This window comes from Squalius cephalus (genome assembly GCF_949319135.1).
Source record: "Squalius cephalus genome assembly, chromosome: 6".
Classification (NCBI taxonomy): Eukaryota; Metazoa; Chordata; class Actinopteri; order Cypriniformes; family Leuciscidae; genus Squalius; species Squalius cephalus.
Genome location: NC_137127.1, coordinates 33961284 through 33975139, shown reverse-complemented (window position 1 = coordinate 33975139; position 13856 = coordinate 33961284). Strand labels below are relative to the sequence as shown.

At 37.2% G+C, this 13856-nt stretch overlaps 1 protein-coding gene across 1 annotated transcript in view; it reads left to right on the top strand.

The window, feature by feature from the left end:
• drc4 (dynein regulatory complex subunit 4) overlaps positions 1-13768 on the top strand; it is a 47172-nt gene extending 33404 nt beyond the window's left edge. Inside the window, exons 10-11 of the mRNA XM_079874230.1 lie at positions 198-263; positions 13333-13768. Coding sequence (XP_079730356.1) covers positions 198-263; positions 13333-13482 — 216 coding nt within the window. The 3' untranslated portion in view covers positions 13483-13768. The remainder of the gene's footprint in view (positions 1-197; positions 264-13332) is intronic.
• The last annotated feature ends 88 nt before the right edge of the window (positions 13769-13856 follow it).

Genomic DNA, 13856 nt, shown 5'->3' with positions numbered 1-13856 from the left:
CAAGTATAGTTAGATGACTACTTGTCAACTACAAAAATCTCTAGTCGGTGACAGCCCTAGTATATAGTTATATATAAGCATATGCAAAGGACCTCTACAATTCCAGTTCTATATTACTGATTTAGAAATAAATAAATCAGTGTTACAGAACTGTTTGTTAATGTGTCTCTACAGTTGTGACTTTTATTTTTGTTTAGGAAGTTTTGGAGTCCAAAAACCATACTATCACAGACTTACAGTATGAAGTGGCACGAGTTTGCAAGGTGAGAAACTATTCCTGTATAATGTGCTGTATAGGGTTTAAAGTGCCCCTTGTGTTGTTAACTAGTCAAGTCAAGTCACCTTTATTTATATAGCGCTTTTAACAATATGTATTGTTTCAAAGCAGCTTTACAGTGATAATAGGAAATTACTGTAACAGATTGTTTAGGCTTTAAAACAGCTCTCGGATAAAGTTATTGTCCAGCTAAAGTTAGTTTTGATTGATTGATTCACTTCCGTTGCGAAGATCATTAGTTATTAACTTAGCAAACACAACACCGTTCTAAAAGGAAAACCCATAAAACGCTCCGGCCGCCCATCCGCACAAAACAGTGCCTGGTGTCTCGAGAACGCACTCCCAGAAATAGGTTCGAAGGTGCAAACAATTATCTGTTATCTCTGTGCAAACCTCAAAAACGCAAATCCGCGAAACGCAGATGTCGCACACATGCACATTATGTATTCAGTCCAAAGGTATGCGCGTTTGAATATATATTTGCGCAGTCGTGTAGTCCTTCTTTACAAATCAGCCCTTAATAAACTACTTGTCTGGCCTTAAAAATGTATAATCCAGAATTTTTTTGTCGCATCTGCGTAGCCACGCGAACCTGAATTATCCCGACAACATTTTATCTGTACTGAGGTAAAGGGAAGGGAAGGAGGCCTTCACAGGGGAGGGACTGGTTGACACTTCAGGACTGCATTTTCATCATGTCCAGGAGCAGGTTCTTCATCAGATCTGGATCATGTCCAGGAGCAGGTTCTTCATCAGATCTGGATAAGGCCTGTATTCGGTGGACTGCGGTAAACCTCAGATAAACAGACAGACTAATATTAGCATAGACGCCATCCTTCTTATGATGTAACAAGTACATCAGGATTTAGGAGAAGTGTTCCCGGTTCCGGCTGACCTAATCTATGCAGCCTAACATTGAATTATAGAAGTCTATAATGTGTTATGTTTATACTAGCCTAGGCCAAAGAGATGTGTTTTTAGTCTAGATTTGAACTGACAGATTGTGTCTGCTTCCCGGACAATGTTAGGAAGATTGTTCCAAAGTTTTGGTGCTAAATAGGAAAAGGATCTACCACCAGCAGTCGATTTTGATATTCTAGGTATTATCAACTGGCCGGTATTTTGAGATCGCAATAGACGTGAAGGACTATAATGCGTTAAGAGCTCGCTCAATTACTGAGGAGCTAAATCATTTAGTGCTTTGTAAGTAATCAGCAATATTTTAAAATGTATATGTTGTTTAATAGGGAGCCAATGCAGTGTTGACAGAACCGGGCTAATATGGTCCTACTTCCTGGACCAATTGTGGTTTGTTTATTAAGCGTGCAGGGCAACCACCCATATTAGCATTACAATAATCTAGCCTTGATGTCATGAACTAATTGTTCTGCATTTTTCAGGCACGTGACTTTCAAATGAAAGATTGGTATCAAAGAGCACACCCAGGTTCCTAACCGACGACAAGGACTTGACAGAGCAGCCATCAAGTGTTAGACAGTATTCTAGGTTATTACGTGAGGACGTTTTTTTGTCCAATAATTAGAATCTCTGTTTTTTCAGAAGTAGGTTTTTTAAGTAGTAGGAAATTGCTAGTCATCCAGTTTTTTATATCAGCTATGCATTCCGTTAATTTTGTGAATTGGTAAGTTTCGTCAGGGTGTGAAGAAATATAGAGTTGCGTATCATCAGCATAACAGTAAAAAACTAATTCCATGCTTCCTAATGATATCTCCCAAGGGTAGCTTGTACAGAGTGAACAGCAACAGTCCTAGTACTGAGCCTTGTGGTACACCAAACTGAACTTTTGATCGATTAGACATCTCTTCATTAACTGTTACAAACTGATAATGGTCAGATAAGTATGATTTAAACCATGCTAATGCAATTCCACTAATGCCAACATAATTTTCGAGTCTATTTAAAAGAATGTTGTGGTCGATAGTGTCAAATGCAGCACTAAGATTGAGTAACACTAATAGAGAGATACAACCACGATCGGATGATAAGAGCAAATCATTTGTGACTCTGATGAGAGCTGTCTCAGTACTATGGTACGGTCTAAATACTGATTGAAAATTCTCGCAGATATCATTTCTTTCTAAAAAGGAACATAGTTGTGAAGATACTGCCTTTTCTAGTATCTTTGACAGAAAAGGTAGATTCGAGATCGGCCTGTAATTGACTAATTCTGTAGGATCAAGTTGCGGAAGTGGTTTAATCATAGCCAGCTTAAAAGTTTTTGGTACGTCTCCTAATGACATAGATGAATTAATGATTTTAAGAAGAGGATCTATGACCTCTGGAAGTATCTCTTTCAATAGCTTAGTCGGTATAGGGTCTAACATACATGTTGTCGATTTAGATGATTTAACGAGTTTAGAAAATTCTTCCTCTCCTATAGCAATAAATGAATCAAATTTTTCCTTAGGGAGACTACAATGCACTCCCTGATGCGATACTGTAGTTTTGTTAATTTTCTTCTAATAGGGTTGAAAAATAAGCAGATCTAGCAGCCTTTAAGGCCTCTCTGTATGCAATTGTGCTCTCTTTCCATGAAATGCGAAATACCTCTAGTTTTGTTTTCTTCCAGTTACGCTCCGTTTTTCTGGCTGCTCTCTTAAGAGCCTGCGTGTGCTCGTTGTACCACGGCGTTGGACTATTTTCTTTAATCTTCTTTAAGCGCAAAGGAGCAACTGCTGGAAAAGAGAGAGTTAAAAGTTTCTGTCGCAATATCGAGATCTTCTAAGCTATCTGGGATGCTGAGATGATGAAATGGCCAGGAAGATTATTAATAAAGCAATCTTTAGTGGCAGAAGTGATAGGTCTAACATATTTGAAACACGGAGTCGGCTTTGCAGCCTTGGCTAAATGAAGTTTACACGTGACTAGATAATGATCTGAGATGTCATCGCTCTGCTGCAGAATTTCAACAGCATCAACATTGATTCCATGTGATAATATTAGATCTAGAGTATGATTACTACAATAAGTGGGTCCTGACACGTGTTGTCTAACTCTATTAGAGTTAAGAATGTCTTTAAATGCCAATCCCAATGCATCTTTTTCATTATCTACATGTTTATTAAAATCACCAACAATTAGGACTTTATCTGCAGCCAGTGCTAACTCTGATAGAAAGTCAGTAAATTCTTTGATAAAGTCTGTCTGGTGCCCTGGTGGCCTGTATACAGTAGCCAGCACAAATCTCAAACGTGATTCATCATTTACACTATATATTGTTACATTAAGCACCAACACTTCAAAAGAATTATATTTGAAACTAGACTTCTTAGTAATTCTGAAAATATTACTATAAATTACAGAAACACCTCCCCCTTTGCCTTTCAGACGAGGCTCATGTTTATAACCGTAATCTTGGGGGGTGGACACATTTAAAGTGATGTAATCGTTTGGTTTTAGCCAGGTTTCTGTCAAACACAGCACATCTAGGTTATAATCTGTTATCACATCATTAACAGTAAGTGCTTTTGAAGTAAGGGATCGAATATTCAGCAACCCAAGCTTTATTGTTTGCTTATTTGTATTATATCTGTTTTTTATTTGTTGAACATCAATTACATTTTTACCCTTAGATGGGTTTGGAAGTTTTTTGTATTTCCTAATTCGGGAAACAGACACAGTCTCTATATGATGATATCTAGGTGAAAGAGGCTCTATGTGATGGGATTTATCTGACCTTGGTGACGTGAGACAGCTAGCAGACTATCAGTTTAGCCAGTCTGTCTGCTTCCTGACCTGAGCCCCAATTCATGTTTGAGCTCTAAGACTATGTGCCATATTACTAGAGAGAAGAGCAGTACCATCCCAGGAGGGATGAATACCATCTCTTTTCAGCAGGTCAGGTCTGCCCCAAAAACTTTTCCAATTGTCTATGAAATCTATATTATTTCGCGGACACAACTTAGACAGCCAGTCATTGAGTGAGGACAATCTACTAAGTATCTCATCACTCCTGCGAACAGAAAGGGGGCCAGAGCAAATTACAGTGCCTGACATCGTACTCGCGAGTTCACACACCTCTTTAACGTTCATTTTAGTGATCTCCAACTGGCGGAGTTGAACATTATTAGTGCCGACGTGAATAATAATCTTAGAGAATTTAGCATTAGCCATCACTTTTAAATTTGCTTTGATGTCAGGCGCTCTGGCTCCCGGCAAACATGTGACTATGGTGGCTGGTGGCTTTATTTTCATGTTCTGTGTAATAGAATCGCCAATAACTAGGGCAGTGGTTCCCAAACTTTTTGAAAGCATGGCACCCCTTTGTAGTGTTTTTTTTTCCACGGCACCCTAACCCAATTAAACTAAACAAACATATGTACATACATATATACAATTATATCCAGATGAGCAAACAACAAATGAAGCATAAACAGCAGCATGAATTTATTATGAATGCATCACAACAGACATAATATGAGGCGAAACAACCCCTTCAGATGAATCATCAGTCCATTAATAACTGGACACACGTCAACAGACTGATTTTAACCAATTAGGCTACTGTATGTGAGAATCATTGGAACAAAAAAGATTTAAAGATACTTAACTCTTTAAATAATAATAAACAACTCCAAATATTTTTGCATATGTTGGTGTTTTGATATGATTTTAAAATATGCTGTAAACAGGGTTATAGTTTTGCATTTTTCATTAGTTTTTATTTTTATTTTGTTTTGACTTTTTGTTTTCAAATTCAGTTTAGTTTTAATTAGTTTTTAAAGTGGGTTTGCTAGTTTAGTTTAGTTTTTATTTTTTGAAAATGCTTAGTTTTCGTTTAGTTTTTATTAGTTTTAGTGTTAGTTTTAGTCTTTTTTTTTGTAATTTGGGTTATTTGTCAGGGGCAAGATTCAAAAAGACATAATGACATAACATTATTTAATATTTGAATCACAGCTTATATAGTGTTTTGACATCGACAACCACAACCAAAAAGTGCATTTTTCCTCAAACTTGCGACTAGTTAACTTTCTAAAGAAGGCGCAATCGCTTCTCGGGTCGACAATAACACACTGACAAAATTATATTCAGAATTCACTTTTTAATGTGTGATTGTGTAAAGGTGTTCACGAGATAGAGATACCAACCTTCCGCGAACTTGCTTTCAACGTCGAACGAACACTCGTTCTCATGGAGACGCGGTGTGCACGGAGGGGAGGGGCTGTGTATGTGTGTGTGTGTGTGCGCGCGCGCATGTGAGAGACACATGAGTGACAGAGAGACGGAGAGAGAGCAGGGAAAGGAAATGCAGCTGAACGAATACGCTGCGTGTTTTAAATAGCGTTTTTTCCCACCTAGTTTTCGTTTTTTCGTTCGTTTTCGTTAACGATTATAACCTTGGCTGTAAAAGGTTATTATATGGTACGATAGTTATTTTAGGCTGTTTAAATGGGAAAATAAAGCTGAGATTCTGCAGCACCCCTAGCCAGTTGTCACGGCACCCCAGGGTGCCGCGGCACCCACTTTGGGAACCACTGAACTAGGGCACATTCAACAGGATTCACACTGGGTGTTTCACTGAGTGGGGAGAATCTATTTGTTATGGTAATTGGAACGGAAGAGCAGTGTTTTGTCCCGCAACTACAGCGTCTCACCGTCACCCAATTGCCCTGCTGCACGGGCTCTACTACAGCCGGAACCGAACAATGTACAGAGTTCACTAAGCTAGTCACATCCAAAGCAGTATCTAAAGCCCTTGCACTCTTACAATTAACCTCGATTAAAGTTTGGATGCTTGTCTCTAGTCTCCCTGCATCTCCCTGCATTTATCACATGTAAATTCTGTGCTGACAGAGAAGGCTATGCTATACATTAAGTGCAAGTGACAATAAGAGGAGAAGATGACATGACTCATGTGTTTGTTGACTGATCCTACTCACCACAGTTAAATAAATAAAGAGCGCATGGAGCGCACGCTGTCAGGCTAGCGAATTACTAGCGTGTTGTGCTAGCAATAACGATTTAGATTGAAGCTTGCAATGTCAGGTTAATGTGTGATGTTGAGTAAACTATATTTAGCAGTATAAACAACAAGGAATGATAGTAAAGATTCAAAACCGAAAGATATACAAAGCTTACAGACGCAAACCAATTCAACAGCAGCAGCAGCAAGACAGACAGGAGCAGTGTTCCTAATGTTGTTTTGGAGTCTCCTACAACAGGTTTACAACTGTTTCATTTTCTCATAATAAACATTTGCAAATCACCACATTTTCAATGATTCTCAAACAACTCGTCAGATGAATCAATCTCTCTAAATCCCTCCTTTCCTCGAGCTACTCTGCTCTGATTGGCCAGGCAGCTCAGTCTGTTGTGATTGGTTTACCGTGTACAGCGCGCGTCAAAAACAAAAATGCCCATTACCATAACAATGTCAGCTCTGCTTGTCCTGAGGCTTCCTACACCGTAAACTAAAGACAGTAACGAACAATTATATCGATTTTCCGATATCAATCAGACCGCGAGTGCGATAATGAAACATTGGAAGAACTAGTTATTCAACCCGAACCTCCATCGCAAGGACGACTCTAGCAGGACGTTTCTCAGTGATACACTTACTCAGTTTGAGGTACATTATGAGATGTTTCTACTGTAATTCCTCACCATCAGCATTAACAAGTGCATGTCCATCAACAAACCGATTATTTTACTTGTACTTATTTATTTACAGAGTATTTTTTTTATTTATTGCTGTGAACATGTGGAAAATGTATCAATAACAGTGCATACATTAGCCGAGCTCTAGCGTGAATGACTGATGTAACAAAAAAATTGGTAAAACAAATCTTGATCCATGCTTAATCTTTCCTCAAAGTAGTGAGAACGACAGACAATCTGCATTAATAGACACAGTTTTAGGTAACAGTGGACCACAACTGATTAACATAAGTAATTCAGTAAGACAGTAATAATGTGAGTTAACCAGTTAGCAGGAGACCAACACAATATAAAACTCAAAACTAAGTATTTTGAACACCATCTTTCAAGAGCAAGCGGTTTGTGAATCCTGATTTGAGAAGCAGTCGTCAGTAAAATAAAGGGAACACGGGAAAAGTTTAGGATTATACTGCTGTGGTAAAGATGAATTTTAACGACTGATTCTTCACATGCTCGTCCTTGGGCAGTGAAAACTGGCTTTACCGTCACATTGTAGAGTACAGCATCTTTTCGACATGATGCTATCCAGTATCCACATGAATCAGCTGCAGTGTCTGAGGAGGTTCAAGTTTTCCCTGGTGTCTGTGCGCGCAATAAGTGGGCGGGCAATATGCTAATGTTTCATCTTGACGTCACAACTAAACGGCTTATGACTCATTTGAAAAATGATTCATTTAATTGACTCTGAGTCGACTCTTACTTTTGAAAGACAATAACTTTATATACGGTGCACTTTCAGATTTAAAACTTTGCAGGATGTTTTCCTTCACTTAGAGCTATGTTACACACTACATTCCTAATCATCCCCATATATATATATATATATATATATATATATATATATATATATATATATATATATATATATATACTCATTGGCTTCATCACTCTGTCTCCTCTCCACCAATTTACAGTGATCGCTAGTTGGCCAGAGGAGATCTGGCCCCGACTGAGCCTGGTTTCTCCCAAGGTTTTTTTCTCCATTCTGTCACCTGATGGAGTTTTGGTTCCTTGCCACTGTTGCCTTGGCTTTTGGCTTACTTAGTTGGGGACATTTAATATTCAACAATATTAATGATCTGCCTAACTTAAGGTGGACGATGACACAATTTTCTTCTAGAAACTAACTTTGTTTTATTATTTTCTTGTTATCACAGGGTGTCCGCGGGGTTGTAAAAAGTATTAAAAGGTAGTAAATGAAATTAGCCAAAATTAAGGCCATTAAAAAGTAATAAACGTCATCTGTGGAGGTATTAAATTTTCGAACCCCCATCCAACTAGGTCTATGAGTTTCAATCTGTGTTAAGTGCAGGCCTTTCTTGTAAAATTCGCGTGGATTTATTTATATGTTGCGAGTAGAACCTGAGCGATATCATGTGACCTGGTTTTCGTTCGCGCGCGCGGCTGGGGGTACCCGGCTGGCTTGCTGCCAAACCTGTTCGCGAGTTCGCTTCTATTTCAGTCATTTAAGAGACATCGGGGTTTTTACTGCATTGATTATTTTTTGGCGGCCGCCAAAGCGCATTTTTGTCCCGCCAAAGCCTTATTTGATCGGTGAGTAGCTTAAATGTAGATGACTGTCTGCTGCGCTCGTGACAGGGTGCATGTTAATTGAAAGAACGAGCAGAGAGAGAGACAGCCCCGGTCGCGCGCGCACTCTCTCCACTCTTGCTCTCTCTCCCTCGCTCATTAATCAAAATCTATTGACATGATGGTAAAAGGGCGGAAGACCGAAGTTTCACGTGGCGCATTCGGATATTTATTTCATTGAATTACCGCTGGGTGTGGATTGTGCTAAAATACATTGCCTTATCTACTCTGAAAACCGTTCCGCACATTCAGCTGACATAAACCACATTTTCAATAAACAAAAAAATCTATCCAGTGATGAAATGTTTTCTGTGTTTGACACAAATTTTGAGCGATGTCCTAAACTGCCGGGATAATCGCACAACACGTAGACGTCCGCTAATGACACACTGTATAATTAATGACTCCTCTGAACCTATTCACTTTAATGCATGGTTAACGGATCTGTCCGACACTGAACTCACGAGACGTCTGAATCGGTGTGCAACAGATCGGTAACATTTTACACTAAGGTTCCATTTATTAAACTCTAGTCAACTACATTAATTAACATTAACTATTAATAAACTGCACTTCTACAGCATTAATTAATCTTTCTTAATGCTAATTTCACCATTTAGTAGCCTACATTATTGAAATCAAAAGTTGTATTTGTTAACATTAGTTAACATGAACAAACAATTCATGTATGTAAACTACATAGTATTTTCAGGTTATTTATATCATAATGTGTAGAAACATTACCCAAAAAAAATCATTTAGTTTAGACTGGAGTGAGGTGAAACCAGAAAAAAAAAGTGCAAAGCAAGTTATCTAATAGCTATTTTTTTTATCTGGCAGCTAATTTTATTCAATTGTACAGTTTATGGTAGAAAATTAGACTATTAGTTAAAATAAACTTTTTAATGCTATACTTTTTTATTCTACTTTTTGATATTGATATGATTATAGACCAAAATAATTATTAGGTCTAGCAAAGAAGGATTTTATCTTACAAAGCTATGAAATCAAGTGGTAAAATCACAGCTTAAAAAAAATAAATAAAAAGGGGGCAAGAAAGGATCGGCCACCAATCTCTATCTGTCTCTGTGTTGGTTTTTGAGTCCAGGGTTGAAGTTAAGTTATAATCACCTCATTAAATTGTGATGAAATGTTTTATTATTTTTGGAAAGATATTTCATTACTTTATACTGCTACAGTTGTATCTTGTCGTCCTGGTATTAAAAAATATTGTGAAGGTATTAAAAAAGGTATTAAAAGGTATTAAATTCAACTTAAGAATTTCTGTATATACCCTGAATCACTGTGAAGCTGCTTTAATACAATCTGTATTGCAAAAAGCGCTAAATAAATAAAGGTGATTTGACTTGACGTGTGTGGTGGGCGTTCTGGCGCAATATGGCTGCTGTCACATCATCCAGGTGGATGCTGCACATTGGTGGTGGTTGAGGAGATTCCCCCCTTCTATGTAAAGCGCTTTGAGTACCAAGAAAAGCGCTATATAAATGTAACAAATTATTATTATTATTATTATTATTATTACTTGAAAGGTCATTTTCAAAAATTCTTAATAGGGGCACTTTAAATCAAACTTTACTAATTTGCATAAATGAAGCATTTGCATATACAAATATATTAATAACATACATGGTTACTGTTGAATGCTAAAGATAAAGAAATCATGTCAAAAAACACTTTTTAGAGTTCCTTGGCAGCGTTGGGGAAGCTACTCTGAACCTCTAGCTTGACAAGCTACTCATACTTCTGAAAAAGTAGTTAGCCACACTAGAGGTTACTATCAAAAAGTAGCTAGCTACATTTAAATTACTTTCTTTCTTTTTTTACAATGGCATTGTGTATTACAAATAACTGAATAACTGTTAATGAAGAATGTCATAGTAAAAGATTTGGGGTTTAAAACAATGTAATGAAATACAATTATGATTTCAAAGAGTAGCCTATTTTATTTTGTAAACTATCTAAAGACACACACAATACTCAAATATAGCCTATATCTCAAACTGACTGTCAAAGTGCAAAATTGCTACAAATGTAACCAATGCAAGAACAAAATGTATGTCAGTAGTCAAAAATGCAGGTTTAAATGCAGCACATGCAGTGATGGAGCTCATTTACAACCTATTTAATTAGATCACAGTCAGTCAGCATTTTATGCAGTCAGCGTTTTATTCTTTGGTTTGAACCTATAAAGGTTACACTTTTGTATGTAATTTAAAGATTTAAGATTAAAACGCTGTCTAATGATAATAAAAATAAGTATTAAAAGCACAATAATCCGCGCAAGAGACGGATTACATTTTCCCCAAAGATGTTAAGATGTCCTGTTTTGTATTACTAGAAATAAATTATAACTGTTAAATATGTTTCCATGTGTCACTCTTCACAGTTCCTGGTAGTTCATGTAGCAAATGGCTGATTCAGTTGTGAATCAGAAAAAAACAAAAAGTCTTAAAAAAAATGTCCTGCTTTTTTTTCACTCGCACAATCACATCCCTGGCTATATGCTATATAAGCTGGCATTGCCGCCGTTCATAGACTTTTCATGATAAAGCACCTGTTGTGTCGCTGCTTCCATTTGGGACTGTACTGTTGCTTACATTAAACAGCCTTGTAAAATCCATGCGTCTATTTCAGCTTGTCTTATGTTCCCCTGCATGTTGGGCAATGAAGTCAATTTTTTTTTCCATGACTAAGCCTTTCAAGTGAAGAAATGCAATAGTCTCAATGGCAGAGTCTTTTCTCCCTTGCTGCAGAGCAGAGGGCAAAAGTATAGAAGTAAAATAATGACAAATGTTTTTGAAACAAAAAAGCTTGTTGAATTGCACTATTTGAAAAAAAAATGCATTGCATTAACCCTGTTTACATTTTAATGCATTGTATTTTTAGGGCTTGCATTTTTATGGGCTGAAATTCAACATGGTTGTATATTTAAGCTGTGAATATTTCAATTCAAAACATTTCACACACATTTTCATTATAAAAAATTCAATGATCCATATTCAACTTTCAGATTTCACTTCCAAAATATTCATTCTGTTTAAAAATACAACCTATAATATTCGACAGGCAATTTTTGTGCCATTTTATTTCGCTTTACAAATTCACTTCCACAAATTCAATGGTTCAAATTCGACAGAAAATTCAACATTTGACATCCGTGAACGGCAGGAATATCAGTAGATTGCCGATTGATAATCTCCATAGCTGTTAGTCGACCTCTCCAGCAGGTGGTGCAAGCGGCTGTTGACGAAGACCAGAGCAACGGGTAGAGAGAGTCATTCATTCATAAAAATGGATTTACAGATATTGAGCAAGTGGTAAGTATTTGTGATGATTATCTACTGATATCCCTGCCGTTCCCAGATGTCAAATGTTGAATTTTCTGTCGATGGCCTTGTATACAACGCCTAGTGCCCATTCACCTGCTCGAAAAAACGAAGCCCCATTTTACAGCTGCAAATTGAAATGCATGTCACAGTATGCCGATCACTTACACAGTGACAGCATAATGTCAGCCTCAGACATCATGCCCATATGGACCGTTGGCTGATTGTCTGGTGCATAAGGCAAACAAAATGGGAAACACTTTGGGAGTTTCAAGATTGTCATCTGATTGGTTGAATTCTACAGGATTTATTTTCAAGAAACATGCAAACTTTGAATTCTTTTATAGTTGAGGTATTTTGAGTTTGCATGCTACACCTTTGGTGGATGTGAAATTGTACAGTAAATGTCTCTGAGTTTTGTTACTGTGCTGTGCCCGTCATCCATTACTTTCACCACTTAATCAAGCCACTCTTTTTCTTAAAACATGATGATGTTTTATTTCCCATGTCTTTGCATTTGCTTTGCCTCTCGTATTGAGCTATTTTATTCTATTTTTTCATCGTTAAGGGGGAACATCTCCGGTCACTGACATAACCTCGGGTTCCCTGAGTTTAGGGAATGAGACACTGCTAACATGCCGTGTTACTCATGCTCATGTTTTTTTCGTGAGTTGCTTTTTTAGTTGACAGATTCTGAGGAAATGTCGTTCAGCACTGCCTTATATAGATCCTGCCCTTAATTTGAGCACTTGAAGGCCATTTGCCATTGCATTGCTAGGGCGTTATTCCAATCAGATTTTTCGCAATAGCATCACCTCTCACGCAATGTCTCGTTCCTTCATCTCAGGGAACCAAGGTTATATAAAATATAAAAGATTAGCAGAGTTCACACCACAACTATAACGATATCGGCACAGGCAAATAATATCGTTGGAATCACTTTCGGAATGTTTTTTTCCAGCTGATGAATGATAAAAACGTTGACAGCCAATCAGAATCCATCCTGCTTTAAAGAACTTGAGCATTTAAAGTGGCAGACGACAAAACTGCAGCACGTGCATAGAATAAACAACGATATTGTGCACTGGTGTGGTTGATGATATACAGTAGTTATCTTTTATAGTTATCGTTATTGGTGTGAACGGGCCTTTAGACCCTATATGCTGCCTCAAATGTTCCTGTCCAATGCATGCTATGTCAATGACAGAAAATTAAACAGTTTGACAATTTTTGACACTTCCATTTTCTGGGGTGTGTGTGTGTGTGTGTGTGAGAAAATTAACAAGATGGGAACCTAATTTGTCTACGAGAATGGATGTTGAAATGAAAGTTTATTCACTGAAATCTGACTAGATGTTGATTGATTGTGACAAAGACAAACTACCTAGTTTAAAAATATCTGTAGTTTTTTTAAGTGTAGTTGTCTGTTTCTGTCCACAGGCCTATAATGACTTGCTGAAGACTTCTGAAGCAAAGCTACGGGCATTTGGGATCCCTGTGGAAGAACTCTGCTTTAAGCCACTCGAAAGCAGTGTTGCTGGACAGAGTCTTGGTCAGGGCCCTGCTGCCCTCATTTCTGCTCCAAATTAGCAAGAAAGGAAAAACATATTTTATCTTGATAAAATAAAATGATCAAATGTTATTCAGATCAAATGTTTTGTAGGATTTGTTATTTATGTTACATGTAGTAATAGCATAATTAAACCCTAAACCAAACCCTTATCCTAACCCTAACTCTAATAGTAAGTACATGTAGTTAATAAATATTACTCTGTACTTATATGTATAATACACTGTAACAAGGACATCTTTTATTTTTATTTTTTGATAAATATCAAGAAGTATTCTACAATGGCATTAAAGTAATAGTTCACCCAAAATCAGTATTCAGTTTTTTTTATCCTCAGAGAAAAAGGTAACATTTTAGAGAAGGGTAAGATCAATATAATATAATATATAATGCT